Below are 16,905 nucleotides of genomic sequence, written 5' to 3'. Positions count from 1 at the left end.
TCCTGCAGGATGCTGAGTGCTTGTAACTTCTGCTGGAGTCCTGAGCCACTTGGTGTCATGAGTTGTCACCAGGAGCAGGATTGGCTCTGATTTCTTTGCTTTCGTGGCCTCGGGGTGGTGGTGGCACTGAGGTTTGTGGTGCTGGGGAGCAGAGGTGCAGCTCAGTGGGAGCTGTGGGAACGGGCTCCTGGTTTGTGTCATTCCCACTGTCACCACACCACGTCTTGCCAGCTGATGTGGGGCTGAGAAGGGAAGCAGAGGACCAGGACTCACCTGGGAGCAGAGGAACAGGTGCAGCCGTGCCCAGAATTGTTGGACACGGGGCTTGCACCCTGGCCATCAGTGATGGAGTCCAGCTGAGGGATGTCACACCCACATTTAGGATTCCAGGGTCTCTCTCCCAAGGTCATTCCAATGTTCTGCCTTCTGTGTCTCTTCACCTTGCTTTGGGCCACCCAGGAGTCTGCCAGAGGGATTCCTGGACCTGCCTAAAAGGAGGGTGAAGGCCACCAGGCCTCTCTGCATGCAGACCATGGGCAGCACGAGGGCATTTCCACGGGAGAGGGACAATGGCAGCTTTTTGGGACCGAGCCCACCATCAGTGCTCATTGCAGCAACAAAGCACAACCCCAAACAGCCACAGCACAGAGGGGACCCCCAGGCCTGCTGGGCTCCCTTTCCCTCTTCCCCTTCAGGCCATGGTTAATTAAACTCTCACAAAGCTGGGCAGCACAAAGCAATTTCCCTGCTCAGCACAACCCACGGAGGCCTTTGGCTGGAGGAGTGGATCTGCATCCCACTGCTTGTTCTGTCCTTGGATCTGCATCCCACTGCTTGTCCCGTCCATGGATCTGCATCCCACTGCTTGTTCTGTCCTGATGTGTCCATGGATCTGCATCCCACTGCTTGTTCTGTCCATGGATCTGCATCCCACTGCTTGTTCTGTCCTTGGATCTGCATCCCACTGCTTGTTCTGTCCATGGATCTGCATCCCACTGCTTGTTCTGTCCTGATCTGTCCATGGATCTGCATCCCACTGCTTGCTCTGTCCATGGATCTGCATCCCACTGCTTGTTCTGTCCATGGATCTGCATCCCACTGCTTGTTCTGTCCATGGATCTGCATCCCACTGCTTGTCCCGTCCATGGATCTGCATCCCACTGCTTGTTCTGTCCTTGGATCTGCATCCCACTGCTTGTTCTGTCCATGGATCTGCATCCCACTGCTTGTTCTGTCCATGGATCTGCATCCCACTGCTTGCTCTGTCCATGGATCTGCATCCCACTGCTTGTCCCGTCCATGGATCTGCATCCCACTGCTTGTTCTGTCCTTGGATCTGCATCCCACTGCTTGTTCTGTCCTTGGATCTGCATCCCACTGCTTGTTCTGTCCATGGATCTGCATCCCACTGCTTGTTCTGTCCTGATCTGTCCATGGATCTGCATCCCACTGCTTGCTTCTGTCCATGGATCTGCATCCCACTGCTTGCTCTGTCCATGGATCTGCATCCCACTGCTTGTTCTGTCCTTGGATCTGCATCCCACTGCTTGTTCTGTCCTGATCTGTCCATGGATCTGCATCCCACTGCTTGCTCTGTCCATGGATCTGCATCCCACTGCTTGTTCTGTCCTTGGATCTGCATCCCACTGCTTGTTCTGTCCATGGATCTGCATCCCACTGCTTGTTCTGTCCATGGATCTGCATCCCACTGCTTGTTCTGTCCTTGGATCTGCATCCCACTGCTTGTTCTGTCCTGATCTGTCCATGGATCTGCATCCCACTGCTTGCTCTGTCCATGGATCTGCATCCCACTGCTTGTTCTGTCCTTGGATCTGCATCCCACTGCTTGTTCTGTCCATGGATCTGCATCCCACTGCTTGTTCTGTCCATGGATCTGCATCCCACTGCTTGTTCTGTCCATGGATCTGCATCCCACTGCTTGTTCTGTCCTTGGATCTGCATCCCACTGCTTGTTCTGTCCATGGATCTGCATCCCACTGCTTGTTCTGTCCTTGGATCTGCATCCCACTGCTTGTTCTGTCCATGGATCTGCATCCCACTGCTTGTCCCATCCATGGATCTGCATCCCACTGCTTGTTCTGTCCATGGATCTGCATCCCACTGCTTGTTCTGTCCTGATGTGTCCATGGATCTGCATCCCACTGCTTGTTCTCTCCTGATCTGTCCATGGATCTGCATCCCACTGCTTGTTCTGTCCTGATCTGTCCATGGATCTGCATCCCACTGCTTGCTCCTGTCCTATGGCCTCCATCCCACCCCATCCACTCTCGTTATCAGCTGGGCTTTGTCGTCGGCCAGGCCTGGTCCTCAGGAGAAGAAGCAGCCCTGGGTTTGTGACTGGACTCTTAAATTAGCCCTGGAGCCTCCCTCCCTGAAGCTCCTGCAGCTCCAGGTGCTGTGGGAAGGGCAGGAAGGGCTCTGTGGTGCCCTGGCAGAGGTGGCACCTGAGCCTCATCCAGTTAGAATCACAATCATGGAATGGTTTGGGTTGGAAGGGACCTTAAATCCCACCCAGTGCCACCCCAGCCATGGCAGGGACACTGTCCCAGGCTGCTCCAAGCCCTGTCCAGCCTGGCCTGGGACACTTCCAGGGATGTTCACATCAGCACAGGACACTTTTGGCCACCGACCTGTGCTGGGAACTTCACCCTTTCCCACAGGAGGCCTGTCCTGTGTGTCCACTTGTCACTGCCCCGTCCGGGAGCATCTCACCCTTGGAGATGAGTGACCAGTGAGCCTTGGCAGTGCCAGGGAGTCCTTTCAGACCCCAGCTGGTGGCTCCAGCAGCCGGCACGGAGCCGCAGTGTCCTGGCTCCTGTCCTGGAGTCTCCGTGGGCTGCTGCTCCTGCCCAGTGGGATTTTGGCCATGCTGGCACCGTGGGATGCAGGGAGGAGGAGAGGCACAGGGGGACAGAGCCAACCCCTGGCACAGGGCCACAGGCACCTCTCAGGACACGGCCCAAGTTCCCAGCCCCAGTTCCCATCCCGGTGTGGCTGGCGCCTGGATTTGGGGCGGGTTTGGCTTTGGGGCTGCCCTGCTTTGTCCTGACACACATTCCATGGAGGCAGGCACCCATCCAGGCCTGACTCTGGGCCAGCACTAATTACTGCGGAGCAGGGAGAGGCTTGTGAGGACACCAGCTTGGAAGGGACATCTCCCTGCCCTTCTGCAGCCTCCCACCATGGCTGCATTCAAGGCTGAGAACCCGGGCTTTAAAAACCAACATCTGGAGGAGCGCTGGGGCCAGGGCAGACCTCCTTGTGTGTCCTTCCCATTGCTGGTCCTGGTTTTCAGAGGAGCACTGGGGTCTCTCCCGAGGGCTGATGTCCTCCAGCAGCATGGGCAGGTTTGTGCAGGGGACACAGAGGCTTCCCTGGAGCCTCGTCCCAGGAAGAAATCTCTCCTCAGCCCACCACACACACAGGCTGAGCTCTGGGTGCACCTCCTGGAGCTCTCAGCAGCACTGTGGACCATTCCAGTCTTTTTCCAGCCTTCAGGCCATGGGATGCCTTTGCTCCATGATTTCTCAGGCTGCTGTTCAGGCAGACAGCATTTGCCACGTTTCCCAGGAGAGCAGATGACAGAAAACACTCCCCAAGGCTTTCTGCCCGTGGCACTGGCTCTGCAGAGGTGAAATGCTGCTCCTTCTTCAGGGCTTCAGTCAGGATTGTCACCATGGAAACACCCACCTGGGAAAAGCTCTGGCTGTGGGATTCTGCACGCTCAAAACCTTGCCAGGGTCTGTCCCGGGGGTTTTTCCAGCTGGGATTTTCCCATCTGGGCGTGCAGCTCCGTGGTGAAGCACAGGGCACCACCTTCCATCCCCACGGCCCTGCAGGTGACCCAGGGTGAGGAGGGTGACATTCCACGTGACATTCCATCCGTGTCCTCCATGTGACATTCCCAGCAGGACTCACCCCAGGCACCGGGAAGGTGGAGTGCCTTGAAATCTGTTACCCACCCAAGCACTGAAAAAAGGAGGAGGACGCTTAAGTAGAGCTGAGTGGAGATGTTATTGCCTTCTAGGAGCTGTATTAAAACGAAAATGTAAATTATAGTTAATGTCATCTCAGGGAAGAAAAGCTCTTGAAAGAACTGTCCTATTTTAAAGGTCGTGCTGAACTGCTGTGAGTGCACAAAAACCCCTTTTTATAGGCTGGAATTAGCAGCCAGGTTCTGGCTGTTGCCTTATTTAGCATTTAAAGGGGGGGGGGGGGAAATGGTATTTGGTAAAAAATGACCACAAATAAAATGTGTGGAGCTTCCCAAATCCCCTCAAAATCTGAGCCATGAAGAGCCAGGCTGGGGTCAGTCTCTACTCTGAGCTAACAGATAAAGGGAAACAGCCTCAAGTTGCTTCAGGAGAGATTTAGATTGGATATGAAGGAAAATTTCCTCATGGAAAGGGTTGGCCAGGCCAGCAGTGGGATCACCATCCTGGATGTGTTCAAAACCCATGTGGGTGTGCCAGGTTTTCCTGGGAATCTGGAGCAAGTCCTTTCTGGCCTCCCAAGGCTGCCCCTCAGCCCAGCACAGGCTCTTGCACGAGTCCAAGGCTTGAGGAACTCCCAGATTTCCCTTCCAGCTCTCTCCATCAGCAAACTCTGCATTTCTGGGGTGACAGGGAGGAGAAATCCCTCCGGCATGAGGAGAATCCCAGGATTCTATCGCTTAAGAATGACAGGATTCAAGTGGCTTAAGGCCACATGGAAAATATTTCGGCTTTACCGACTCCACTGGGTTTAGACCAGGCCTTCAAATGTGTGAGAGATGTTTATGACTTATTTCTAAGACCTTTAATTTTACTGACCAAAGTGACTGATGGAATCTTTCTGCCCTGTGTGCATCCCATTTCTCCTTTAAAGCCACGAAGCCCCAGTAGATTCCAACCAAAGATCCTTTTTTTTTCCACCTTAAAAGCAGTTTGGTGCTGGTGAGGGCGACGTGGATTTCTGCTGTTGGCTTTTGTGCTGTAGAGATGGTGAAATTCAAATGCTGTTTTATGCCCTGGTTCTCCAGATGGATGATGCTGCATCCCTGAGGGGATCCGAGCTAGAGAAGGGCTGGGACAGAGCTGCAGCTTTGGATTCACTTGGAAAAGGCTGCGCTGGGAGTTTGGAGTGTCTCTACTGCTGGAGCCTCTTTTTTTTTCTGGTCTTTGACCACCTTAACAGAAAAAGAAAAAAAGCTTTTATTATGTCTTCACCCAGCAAATGCTGTTTCCTGGCTGGAGGCAGCAGATGGCAATTCTGCTGGAAATCCTTGGAAAGCATCAGCTCCAGCAGGGAGAGGTTCACAAATTCATTATCCTGGGCAAAGCAGACAGAGATTTAAGCTGCAAAGAAGATAAGAAGATTGTTTTAGCAATCCCATCTTTGCTGCCTTCCCAGTGGCACGTGCATTTCCCCACAGAGGGGTCGGCATGGCTTTTCCAGGCATTCCACGTGGGATCCCCTTCCCAGCAGGCAGGGAATGCACAACCTGCCTCTGCCTTGGCTGGTACAGCCAGGATGAGCTCTGACAGCAGGCTTGGACCCCACAGATTGGTTTTATCTCATGGTGTGCAGCTGGGAGACCCAAAATCCACACAGGCAAAAGCCCTTCCAGGAGCAGACAAGTCCTGAGCCCTCTCTCTGAGCAGGAAGGGTCACACAAAGCAAAAAGCTGCTCTGCACCTTCTGGATGGACTGGGAAAGGAAATCCAGGGGCTTGCCCTCTTTCAGGAAGGTCAGTGTAGGAGTGGGATCTCCAGGAGCAGCTGTTGGCTCTGCTTTATCCTTCCAGGACCTGAAGGGGCTCCAGGAGAGCTGGAGAGGGACTGGGGACAAGGCATGGAGGGACAGGACACAGGGAATGGCTCCCACTGCCAGAGGGCAGGGATGGATGGGAGATTGGGAATTCCTGGTTGGGAGGGTGGGGAGGCCCTGGAATAGAATTCCCAGAGAAGCTGTGGCTGCCCCTGGATCCCTGGAAGTGTCCAAGGCCAGGCTGGACAGGGCTTGGAGCAGCCTGGGGCAGTGGAGGGTGTCCATGCCATGGCAGGGAGTGGGACTGAATGGCTTTTAAAGATCCCTTCCATCCCAAAGCATGCTGGAATTCTGTGATTCAGCCCAGCAGAGCTGTTCCAGTGCACTCAAGTGTTAGAAACTGGGACTGAATGAACTCCCCACTCCAACAGCAGCGGTGTTTGCGGCCAAAACCAGCATGTGCAGGTCCAGCTCCATCTCAGGGCCATCCAGCATCTCCACAAGGCTCTGGACAGTGTCCTGGGCCAGAGGAGCAATATGGGAGCTCCCTCTGCTGCCCTGTCCACCCTGCACACGGGCTGCACTGGCTGCACCCCCTCCTCCAGCCTCCCTCTGCCACAGCCTGGGAACACCAGGCTGGGATTGCTAAAAGCAGCCAGGAACGGCTGCTCCCTAAAGATCTGGGGCTGTTCTGGAGAGTGTTGAATGGCATTTCACACAAGCAGGGATGTCGTCCCAAATCTCCCGAGGAACAGCCTCAAGATGCACCAGGGGAAGGTTTGCATTGGGTATGAGGGAAAATTTCTTCATGGAAAGGGGTGTCCAGCCCTGGCACAGCTGCTCAGGAGTCTCCATGCCTGGAGGGATTTAAAATCCATGTGGACTTGGGGACAGGGGTCAGTGTGGATTCTTTCTTTCTTTTTTTTTTTTTGGTTAAGTTTGGGATTAAAAGTGTGAGATTGTATATCTTGTTTGGACTCAGATGTTTATAGATCTTACCTATGTTGCAGTCTCACAAACTGTGAGTTCTACAGTACTTTAACAAACTAAAAATGGAGTCATATCTCTCTCTCTACAAGGCCTTTTAAGGATAAACTCTTTAATTAAGCAATGATACTTAAATTATTTTTACTTTTAACTTAATAACTAACTACTCACATCCCACAGCGTGGACTTTTTTATCCAATTACACAATATCATCTAAACTTAAGAAGAAGAAGGTGAAAAAGAAGAATTAGCTTCTGCTTTAAAACTTGTATCTTGTTTTATATATGTATTACTACATTTTAAAACTTCAAGCTCTTAAGTTTTTTTACTCTGTGATACTACACACTTCTATTCAAACTTCACACTCATAATCTCAGTTCTGTCATTTAATTTTGGAAGCTTTTTCTACAGTCTCAGGTCAAATGCAGTGCTCTCCTGGGGGCCAGTGCCTGTCAGCACAGAAAGTCTAAAAGTTCTCAGCACCCAGGGTTCCAGCAGGTCAGTGGTGGCTTTGGCAGTGCTGGGGGAACAGCTGGCCTGGGTGGTCCTAGAGGGCTTTTCCAACCTGAAGGAATCTGTGCTTCTGAGCTGCAAGGCTGGTAATTCTTTTCTTCCTGTGCAGTAGATTAAGTAGAGGTGATTAAATTTTAATTAACCAACACGTGATGGCACTGATTGCCCTGCAGGGTCACCCCCCCTGGAAGCCCAGGTTCCTTCACTGTGCCTCCTTTGCCCTGTCCATCCCTTGGACAGGAATGCTGGCAGGAGGAGGTGCTCTCCAGCTCAGAGCGGGCATCCCTGCCCTGCTGAGCCCCTGGAGCAGCAGGCACTGAGCTCCCAGGATTGTTCATCCCTGTTTATTGCAGCTTTTCCCATCTGGCTGCAGCTGCCAAGCTCATCCTCGCTGTAACACTCCACGGAGCTGCACAGCTCTGTTCAGTGCCAGTGGAGAACTGTACACAGCTTTTTAAAGCTCTTCCAGGAGTAGAAAATAAAAAACCTTCCACGAGCGTTTGAGCACGTTTGTCCAAGAATAAAATCTCTCTTCCTGAGCTGCTCTGCCACTGAAATCCTGGACCTGCAGGATTCAGTGTGAAGGAGCAGCCAGCTTTCAAATAAATCCTTGTGGCATCCAGCCTGAACTCTCCTCCTTGCTGTGCTTCAGGGAAGGTCAGCAGGGCCCTCAGGCACCAGCAAACCACACTCTCTGCTGGGATGCTGGAATGTGATCCCTTGGGGAAGGAGCTGTGCGTGCAAGAGGTGCCTTAATGTGCAGCCTGGGCAGCCCCAGGCAGAGCTTGGATTTATTTATTTATCTCCTCTCCCTGGAGCTTCCCTCGCGAGGGAATTCTGCAGCGTGGTCCCTGCAGCTTTCGAGCATCTCAAGCAGATTCCCCAGGGATGGGGCTGGGGGAGGTGGTGTGTTCATTCCTCTTGCAAAGAGCAGCTGCCAGGGTCACTCCTCATCCTCATGAGTGCAGCTGCCCCTGAGCCAGCCCCAAGGGTGGATAGGGCAGCTGTGGATCCAGGGAAGTTGGCGTTTGCTTTGCCCGGAGCTCACAAGCTGCCATTTGGAAGCTGGCTTAATTAAAGGCAGGGCATGGAGCTGCCCTCCTGCTTTGAATAATTATGTGTGTTAATGATTTTGGTCTGAACAAAGCTTGTTAGAACAGGTTGCCTAGAGAGACTGCGGACTCCCCATCCCTGGAAGTGTCCAAGGACAAGTTGGATGGGGCTTGGAGCAACCTGAGATGGTGCAAGGTGTCCCTGCCCATGGCAGGGGGTGGAACAACATTGGTTTGGGTTGGAAGGGACCTTAAAAACTTTCTGGGATTCTACATGGTTGTTGCCCTGGTTCTGAAAGATCTGGAGTTCAGCGTGTGAGTCCTGGCCAGTCCTGCCTCTCCTGTGACCCTGCTGTCCCTGTCCCCTGCAGGTGGTGCGGGACCAGATCTCGCACTGCACGGTGAAGCTGCGCCAGACCACGGGGCTGATGGAATATTGCCTGGAGGTCATCAAGGAGAACGACCCCAGCGGCTTCCTGCAGGTCGGTGTGGGGAATGCAGCACAGCTGGGGCTGCTCCAGCGGGCACGGCCCCGTAAAATCAAGGATCTGCCTCTGGTCACCTCCATGTTCACAGCAGGGCAGGAGCAGCGTCGGGGCAGGGACATTTCTGGAGGGGAGGGTTGCAGCAGGGAGTGGATGGTGCATCTCTGGAGCAGGGATCACACCGTGTGGCAGCAGCTCTCTGGCCACAGAGAGCAGGCACAGACTTTCCCAGGGAAGGCTGTGAGAAGATCAGAGGAAAGAATGAGAAACAATTCTTATCTCCACTGGCACCTGCTGTTGTGCGCACGTGGAATGTGTCATGGAGATTTGTTTACCAAAGGGTGATTTCTTAATTGGACACGGGATGGTGTTGGGATTGATTGACCAATTAGGTCAAAGCTGTATCAGACTGGCTGTGAGGGTTACTGAGTTTCTTAATAAGTATAGAATAATACAGTGTAGGGTGATACAATAAAGCAATTGATCAGCCTTCTGCAATCATGGAGTCAGTGCTAATTTTTACCCATTCTGGAGACCTGTGGCTCTCCACTGAGACACCAACAGACAGCCCTTGGGAGCTGCATCCCACCAGGCATTCCTGGGCTCCCTTTGGCGTGAGGAGGGGATTTGTAAAGGATTCTCAAAACCTGACTGAAAGCTCACACAGCCTTGTAGGTGTGTATGCGAGCTCTGAGATAAGGTGTGCTGGCTTAGGAAGGCCATGGAGCAGAGATGACATGGTTGAGAGAGAGACTGAGCTAGAAACAAATTTCAAACTACAGCCTTGCAAAAAGACCAGATATTTTAGAGAATTAGAACTGTGAAAGATGCATTGTAGCAAGATCACTTGGGGTAAAATAATAGGTGATTGGTGTTAGAAGTGTTAGCAGCATTGTGTGGTAAATGCTAATAGGCTGGAAAACATTTCTAAGGTATTGTAACCAGGAAATGGGCTGGCTTCTGATGGAATGGCCTTGAGTTTTACATCTCTTAGGTCTCACCCTTCAACGAGACTGGTAACGGAGTAAAGTCTTGTAAAACACCTCTCAGTCGCCCCGTCTCTGTAAAGCTGGGGTTTTCCAACACTTTGGCACTAAACCCTGCCATTAATTAGCACCCAGCACTCCAGGGTTCCCTCCTCCAGCCCAGCCTGCAGGGAAGAGTGATGCTGGAAACCACGTGTGACACCCTGGCCCTGGGAGGCAGAGGGGAGAGCAGGGTGGGGACGAGGCATGGGACATCCCAGGCAGCTGAGGCTGCTCCTGCCCCGCAGATCTCAGATGCTCTCATCAGGAGGGTGCACCTGACCGAGGATCAGTGGGGGAAGGGGACGCTCACCCCCCGCATGACCACGGATTTCGACCTGAACCTCGACAACGCCCCTCTGCTGCAGTCCATCCACCAGCTGGACTTCGTGCAGATGAAAGGTAAGGATCCTTCCAGTGCCTTCCCAAAGCTCTGCTCTGCTCCTGCCGGGAGCTGACAGGCAGCTCATCCCAGGGAAAGGGCAGAAAAGGGGAGTTTCTCAGCTCCTGGGAGAAATGAATTTGTAGAGAATTCTCAAATCTTTACAGAAGGCTGGCATAGTGTGCATCTGTATGGAAACTTTGAGATAAATGCTGGCTTAGAAATGCTGCAGAATAAGACAAACGTTGTTAAAAGAAAAGTAGAACTAAAAGCAAGTTTCAAAGGATGGCTTTGCAAATAAAACTAAATACTTTGGGAGAGATAGAACTATGAAAGATGTATTGTAGTAGGACCCACAAGGGGCAATTTTAGAAGATTGGCTTTAAAGTATTTACAGCATGGTGTGGCAAAGGCTGATAGGCCAAGGAACACTTATAGTGTATTGTAATTAGGAAATAGTTCTGATTGAGATGGCATGAGTTACAACATCTGTATTGTCTCACCCTTCTCATGAGACTGAAAACGGAATAAAAATTTTAAAACGCCTCTCAGTTGCCTCAGTTGCTCTGGGTCAGAAAAGGACCTAATCCAACAACCTCCCAGCAAGACTGGGCACCCCAGACCCAGAGTTAAGCCCATTCCTGTGGGTTTTGCATCCCTGAGCCAACTATCTGCCTCCCTGTCTTGGATCCTGGGCATCTGTGTGCCAGAGCAAGGTGCCAGGAGTTTGGCTTTGCCTGGAAAAGCACTCCTACTGCATTAAAAAGTTACTAGTGCATTAAAAAGTGCTCTGACAAAGTTATTAGTGCATTGAAAAGTGCTCTGCAGGTTGGGACCTCTCTTTTGAGAGCAGTACAAGGCTTTTCCCAAGCCTCTCCTCACATCCCCGTGCTCGTTCAGCGCTGAGCATCTGTCACAGAGCAGATGTCCCTCCAAACAGAGCCAGGTCACGCAGCCTGGGCTCTGCCCTCCCTCTCCTCACCTCCCTGTTGGTTTAGATCACCATTTTGGCTTTCATTTCCCTGCTGTTCCCAGTTCTCTCTGTGCTCCTGTTCCTGTCCCACCAAGGGCTGCTGCAGCCCATGAGAAATCTGGGGTTTGGCAAGCCCAGGGAAGGTGGCAAAGATGCAGAGGGGCTGCGACACAGGGAGGCTCAGGAGGACACTGAACCTGGCCTGGAGGAAGAGCCACCAGCTGCAGGTCTGGCACTGCTCTTCATCCCCATCACAGCTGGAATTCCTGGCCCAGGAGCTGTCTGCACACACCAGGGTGTCTCGGTGGCCAGGGACAGGAAGGATGTTGGCCACACTCTTCTCTGTCCCACAAGGAGCATCCTCAGCTGATGGTGCTTCGTTAGCCAGGCTGTTCATCTGAAATGTCAGGAATATTTTTGGATAGCAAACCCAGGGAAGGCTGGATTGCTGTTTCAGGTTCCTGTGTTCCTGCCCTCCCTTCCTGCAATTTAGCCCAGAGGGTTATTTTTAATTAATAGGAACAAATCTGCTGCTGGTTCAGCCGCCCACCCTCCTCTTATCAAATCCCTCCTCCTCCTCCTCCCAGCTCACCCTGGCTGTGGAAATCAGTTGTTGGTTTTGCAGACTTGCAGAAGGTTGGGTTTGGATCCCAAATCTGTGTCACAGCACCAGAGGAGGGAGGGCAATACCTGAGGCCTCAAAAAAGAGCAGTGAGCAATCCAAAGGCATCCCACAGCCACTGCCAGCCTGGAGGAGTCACAGAGGGTGAATGCTGGGCAAGTCCAGCTTTTTCCCAGGCATCCATGGCTCCTCCCCATCTTGTCTGGCTTCTCCATGCCTGTTTCCACTGGTTTTTGGCCCTTTGGGCAGTGAGGATGGGGACGGTGGACGAGCAGCTCTGTTGAGAGATGTGTCAGGGCACATCTCCCTGTCACTGCTCCCGTGCTTTTCAGAGCAGCAGTGGGCTCTGGGACACATGTGGAGGTGCCCAAACACAGCAGAAAAAAAGCCCTGGCAGTCCTTTCTGTCCCCCGTGCAGCTGATGGGAGCCAAAGGGGGCTCAGCCCCCCAGTGTTGTTGCAGTGAATTTATTGAAGGGGAGAAAGCAGGGCTGAAGATAAGTCCAGACCCAGAGTTCTGCAGAACCAGTTGGAGAATTATCCCAGGTTTGGGACTGGCTGCATGAAAGGTCCAGGCAGCTCAAAGCAGGCACATTGTGCTGCCGTAATTCTCCAAAATTAATTAGAAAATGGGAATAAAGCAGAAAACCTTCACCAGGCTGGTGGGGGGGGGGGATTTGGTGGAGCTTGGTGGGAGAACAGTCCTTTCTGCTTCCTCCCCTACCCCTGGAGCTGCCTTCCCACCGAGGCACTAACTGCAGCCTGCGTGCCCTAGGGTCGAACTAATTGCGCTAATTGGTGATTAGTCTCCTCCCCAGTGCCGGCCCCGCCCATCCTGCAGCTGGAGGAGTGCTGCACCCACAACAACAGTGCCACCCTGTCCTGGAAGCAGCCGCCTCTGTCCACGGTGCAGGTGGAAGGGTACATCCTGGAGCTGGACGACGGCAACGGTGGCCAGTTCAGGGTAGGTGCTTGGAGCCAGTGGGTGGGAGGGGATGTTCTGCCTCCAGTGATTCCCTGCCATCAGGTGACCACAGGATTTGTCCTCTTTTTTTGCAAGTCCCCTCTTCCCTGCTGGGTTGCCCAGGGGAGCAGATGGTGCAGACACGCCGAGGGGTTTTGGGGTACAGGATGATTTAAAGGCGTGCAAATGCCTTTCCAGTGGCCAAGTTGACTTGGAAACTCAACAGGTTTAAAGCTCTTGTTACCCAGAGGAGCTGTGGCTGCCCCTGGATCTCTGGAAGTGTCCAAGGCCAGGTTGGACAGGGCTTAGAGCAGCCTGGGAGGGTGGAAGGTGTCCCTGCCCACGGCAGGGGGTTGAAGTAAGAGGATCTTTGGGGTCCCTTCCAACCCAAACCGTTCCATGAAGGTCCATATTTTTAGGTTGCTGAATATTTCATGCAAGGTATGCTAATTGCCATGAAAGCCTCATGGTTTACTAGCTGCCAGCAAGCAGAGGTGTTTAAGGCCTGAGGGCTTTTAAATTGCTGTAATTACACAATTAAAATATTATTTTTCTCTGATCCAACACGCCAATAATTATCCTGGCATGTTCACATCCACTGAGAGAAGGCACAGTGGATGTGAATTTATCTGAATTTATCCACAGTGAGCTCAGAGTTGAGGCAAAGGAGAGGGGACGTGGGTGGGACCTGGAGAGAAGGGAGCAGGAGGCTGGGTGTGGGGAGAACAAGGTCAGTGCTTGCTGCTGATAAAATTCCTTCCCAGTCTCCCACCCATCCCTGCCCTCTGGCAGTGGGAGCCATTCCCTGGGTCCTGTCCCTCTGTCCTTGTCCCCAGTCCCTCTCCAGCTCTCCTGGAGCCCCTTCAGGCCCTGCAAGGGGCTCTGAGCTCTCCCTGGAGCCTTCTCCTCTCCAGGTGAGCACCCCCAGCTCTCCCAGCCTGGCTCCAGCCCTTGGAGCAGCTCCAGGGCCTCCTCTGGACTCTCTCCAGCAGCTCCACATCCTCCTGATGCTGGACCCCAGAGCTGGGGGCAGAGCTCCAGGTGGGATCCCAGCTGAGCAGAGCAGAACCGCCCTCAGCTCCTGCTGGCGCTGCAGCCCAAGGAACAAACCCCATTTTGCTCAGCCCCCAGGGAGCAGGGCAGGGTGGGGTCCGGGGCACCCCCAGCCCCTGGGGCCGCTCTCCAGCCCTGGCACTGACGGGAGGCGTTGCCTTGCAGGAGGTGTACGTGGGCAAGGAGACCATGTGCACGGTGGATGGGCTGCACTTCAACAGCACCTACAGTGCCCGGGTCAAGGCCTTCAACAAGTCAGGAGTCAGCCCCTACAGCAAGACCCTGGTGCTCCAGACTTCCGAGGGTAAGGCCCTGCAGCGGCTCGGACACGGCGCAGGGCAGCCCGGCCCTCCCCGAGCACCCCCTGCAGCAGCAGCAGCGCTGCCCTGAGAGGGAAAGCTGTGCCAGGAGCCTCCAGCAGAGCCAGAATTTCCCTCTCCCCCTCTTCCTGTGCAGAGGATGCTCTTTGGGGAGGTGTTTCGGTGCGGGGTGGTGTGACACCAGAGGGAAGCTCAGATGTTTCCGCTGGGTCCGTTTAAAGCAAAACACTGCTGGCACTGCTCCTGAGGGCTGTGCTTGACGAGCAGTGCCATAAGCACAGGGTGCAGGCCTGGCAGGGCAGGGAGCAGAGGGGCCACGGAGCAGTGGGGGTGTCCTTCCAGAGCCAGGGACGCACAGGAGCCCCGCGGCATCGCCTGCCTCGCCCCCGCACCCACGCAGAATATTAAATCACTCCCTTGCAGGCTGCAGGGGGATCTCCCTGCCTGGCTTTAAGTACATTTGTCACACCAGGCACTTAATCCATTGTGGAAAATTGGTTTATTCCTGACATGCAGATGGAGAGTGGCAAGGCTGGCTCTGAGCTGGGAGTCGGGAGCTGCAGCTTGTGGAGGAAGGGGTCAGCCCCCACCAGCACGTCTGCTGCCCCACAGCCAGGCACAAAACACTTCTTCAGGAGCTTTCCACGCTTGTTGGAATCCCTTTTCCTTGCTCCCAGACAAAAATCTCTCTTTTTCCAAGCTGTGTGAGGGTTTTTTCACAGCAGCGTCCAGCTGGCTGGCAGCTGGGGTCAGAAGGGAACACACACAGCTCGTGGGGCTGCTGGTGGGGTGGAAGGAAAGGGAGAGCTTTCCTGCCACAGAGCAGCCCTGGGGGCTTTGAGCAAGGAGGAAAATGGGATTTTTGCTGAAGAAATAGAAGACAAAAGCAGAGCAAGCTTGTTTCTCTTAGAGATATGAAGCTAGTTTCTCTTGCTGCCTGCAGATCATCATTCCAGTTTGGAAAAGGGCAGGTCAGCAAGGAATGGGATTCATTCAGAGCTAGAGCAGACAGCAGAACTGTGACAAACTTCTCACAGGAGAGGCAGGGAGGTCACAGCACAGAGGCCTTGGCACATCTGTCAGAGACACCTCAGTGCCTGTTTGCAAACTGAGCTCCAGCAGCAGAGAAGCTGCAGAAGTCCCTCTGGAGATCCAGGGATGGGACAAGCTGCATCCAGCCCCATGCCAGGTGGCCAGGTCTGCTCCCAGAGCCTGAAGGTCAACAGCTCCCACTCCAGCCGTAGCAGGAGACAGCAGAGCTTTGACTTCTCATATCTTTTGTGCCTCACACGACACATTTGAGACACAGTTTCCTCATCAAAACCAGTTGGGCTTTAGGATGTCCCCGCCAGGAGTTTGCAGGGTCCCCACTATGATCTTCCCAGCTTTGATTTCCTCTCTGAGGTGTTCTCACCTTGAGCCTAGCTCCAAAATACAAAGGAATCTGGGAGAAAATAGCTGCTTGTGGTCCCAGCAGGGCTGTGCTTGGTGCTTGGGCCATGCCACCAAGGAGAAGTTCCACTCTCCTTGGCTGCATTCATTCAGCCTTTTCACTTGAATGAGCTCTTGCATTTGCTATTCCAGCACAAAAGAAACAGGGAGGAAAAGTCAAACGGGCCTGGAGCATTTTGTGCTCTTAGAGGCCGCCTGAGCTCTTTTGGAGTCAAAGAGAAATAAATCACATCTGTGTGTGCAGCTTCCGGATATCCCAGTGCCTCGGTGAATGGAGCACATCACAGCCCTTGCTTAGGCTTTTATTCCTGGCTTTTACAGCAGCATCAGGCCTTCTTAAGAGCTATTTTGTCTGAAGTAGGCTTAGCTTTTCCCTTCAGCCAAGCTCTTGCAGCTTCCTGCAAAGTGGTTGTGTGGGAGGAGAGGACAAAAGAAGGGACAGGCTCGATGTGAAGAGCGCATCTCTCCGAACGTGGCTGTCCTGCTGTAAGTGGTTGTGAGGAATTCTGGTATTTCAGAGCTGGTTTGTAGCTCTGGCCCATGAGATCTTCATCTGCAGCCTGTGGAAGGGAGCTGAAGCCTTTCTTCTGCTTTCTGTGAGCAGAGGGTAGTGGGGAGCAAAGGGTCTTGCAGGGCCTCAGCATCTGATGAGAAGAAGGGGATGTGTCTGGGGCTCTGCAGGTGGTGCCTCTGTGGTCCTGCCCAGCCAATCAGCCAAAATCCCATGGGAAGGGAGCACAGGCAGGAGTCTGCAGCAGGAACAAATTCCCAGCCCATGTGAGAGGCGCCTTCTGCTCATCCCACAGGAAACTATTGCAGGTCACTCTTCAAAGCTGCTTCTTGGTGCCACCAGCAGGACAAGGTGGTTCCTGGCTGGGAGAAGGTCTGTGCTCCAGAGCCCTTCCCATGTGCTGGGGCTTCCCAGGGATGAAGATCCCTGTCACCAGCACAGCCAAGGGGCAGCAAGGGTTGAAGGTGACATCCTTCCCTTGAGCCGTGTCCCCTCCTGAGCTGATTTGGGGCTGTTCCACACAATCCCTGGGAGTGTCTCTTGCTCTGTCACATCTTAGCCCAAGGCTCTGCCTTAACCTCTGTTTCTCCAGCACCTGAATGAAGCTCAGCTGTGTGCTGGGAAGTGAGTCTGGAAGAAAGTTTCCAAGGTGACCCAGGGCATAGACATGTCCCAGAGTTTGGCTGGTGGCAGCCCTGCTTGGCTGCCCTGGGGTCTCTCCCAGCCTCCTCCTCCCTGAGCTGGGCAGCCCCTGCTCTCCTGGTTTTCCCTCATCCAGCAGATTTCCCAGCCTCTGGC

At 53.5% G+C, this 16,905-nt stretch overlaps 1 protein-coding gene across 3 annotated transcripts in view; it reads left to right on the top strand.

The window, feature by feature from the left end:
* Positions 1–16,905, top strand: part of TRIM9 (tripartite motif containing 9) — a 63,521-nt gene that overhangs the window by 35,270 nt on the left and 11,346 nt on the right. For 2 of the 3 annotated variants that reach the window (XM_068194894.1, XM_068194896.1), the window contains exons 4-7: positions 8,693–8,803; positions 10,080–10,233; positions 12,614–12,771; positions 13,990–14,128. In XM_068194894.1, the coding sequence (XP_068050995.1) occupies positions 8,693–8,803; positions 10,080–10,233; positions 12,614–12,771; positions 13,990–14,128 (562 nt within the window). The remainder of the gene's footprint in view (positions 1–8,692; positions 8,804–10,079; positions 10,234–12,613; positions 12,772–13,989; positions 14,129–16,905) is intronic. The other variant, XM_068194895.1, reaches the window with a different exon arrangement.

This window comes from Anomalospiza imberbis, chromosome 6, assembly GCF_031753505.1.
Source record: "Anomalospiza imberbis isolate Cuckoo-Finch-1a 21T00152 chromosome 6, ASM3175350v1, whole genome shotgun sequence".
Lineage (NCBI taxonomy): Eukaryota > Metazoa > Chordata > Aves > Passeriformes > Viduidae > Anomalospiza > Anomalospiza imberbis.
Note: the sequence above shows the minus strand (reverse complement) of the source record. Positions and strands in the feature narration are given on the sequence as shown.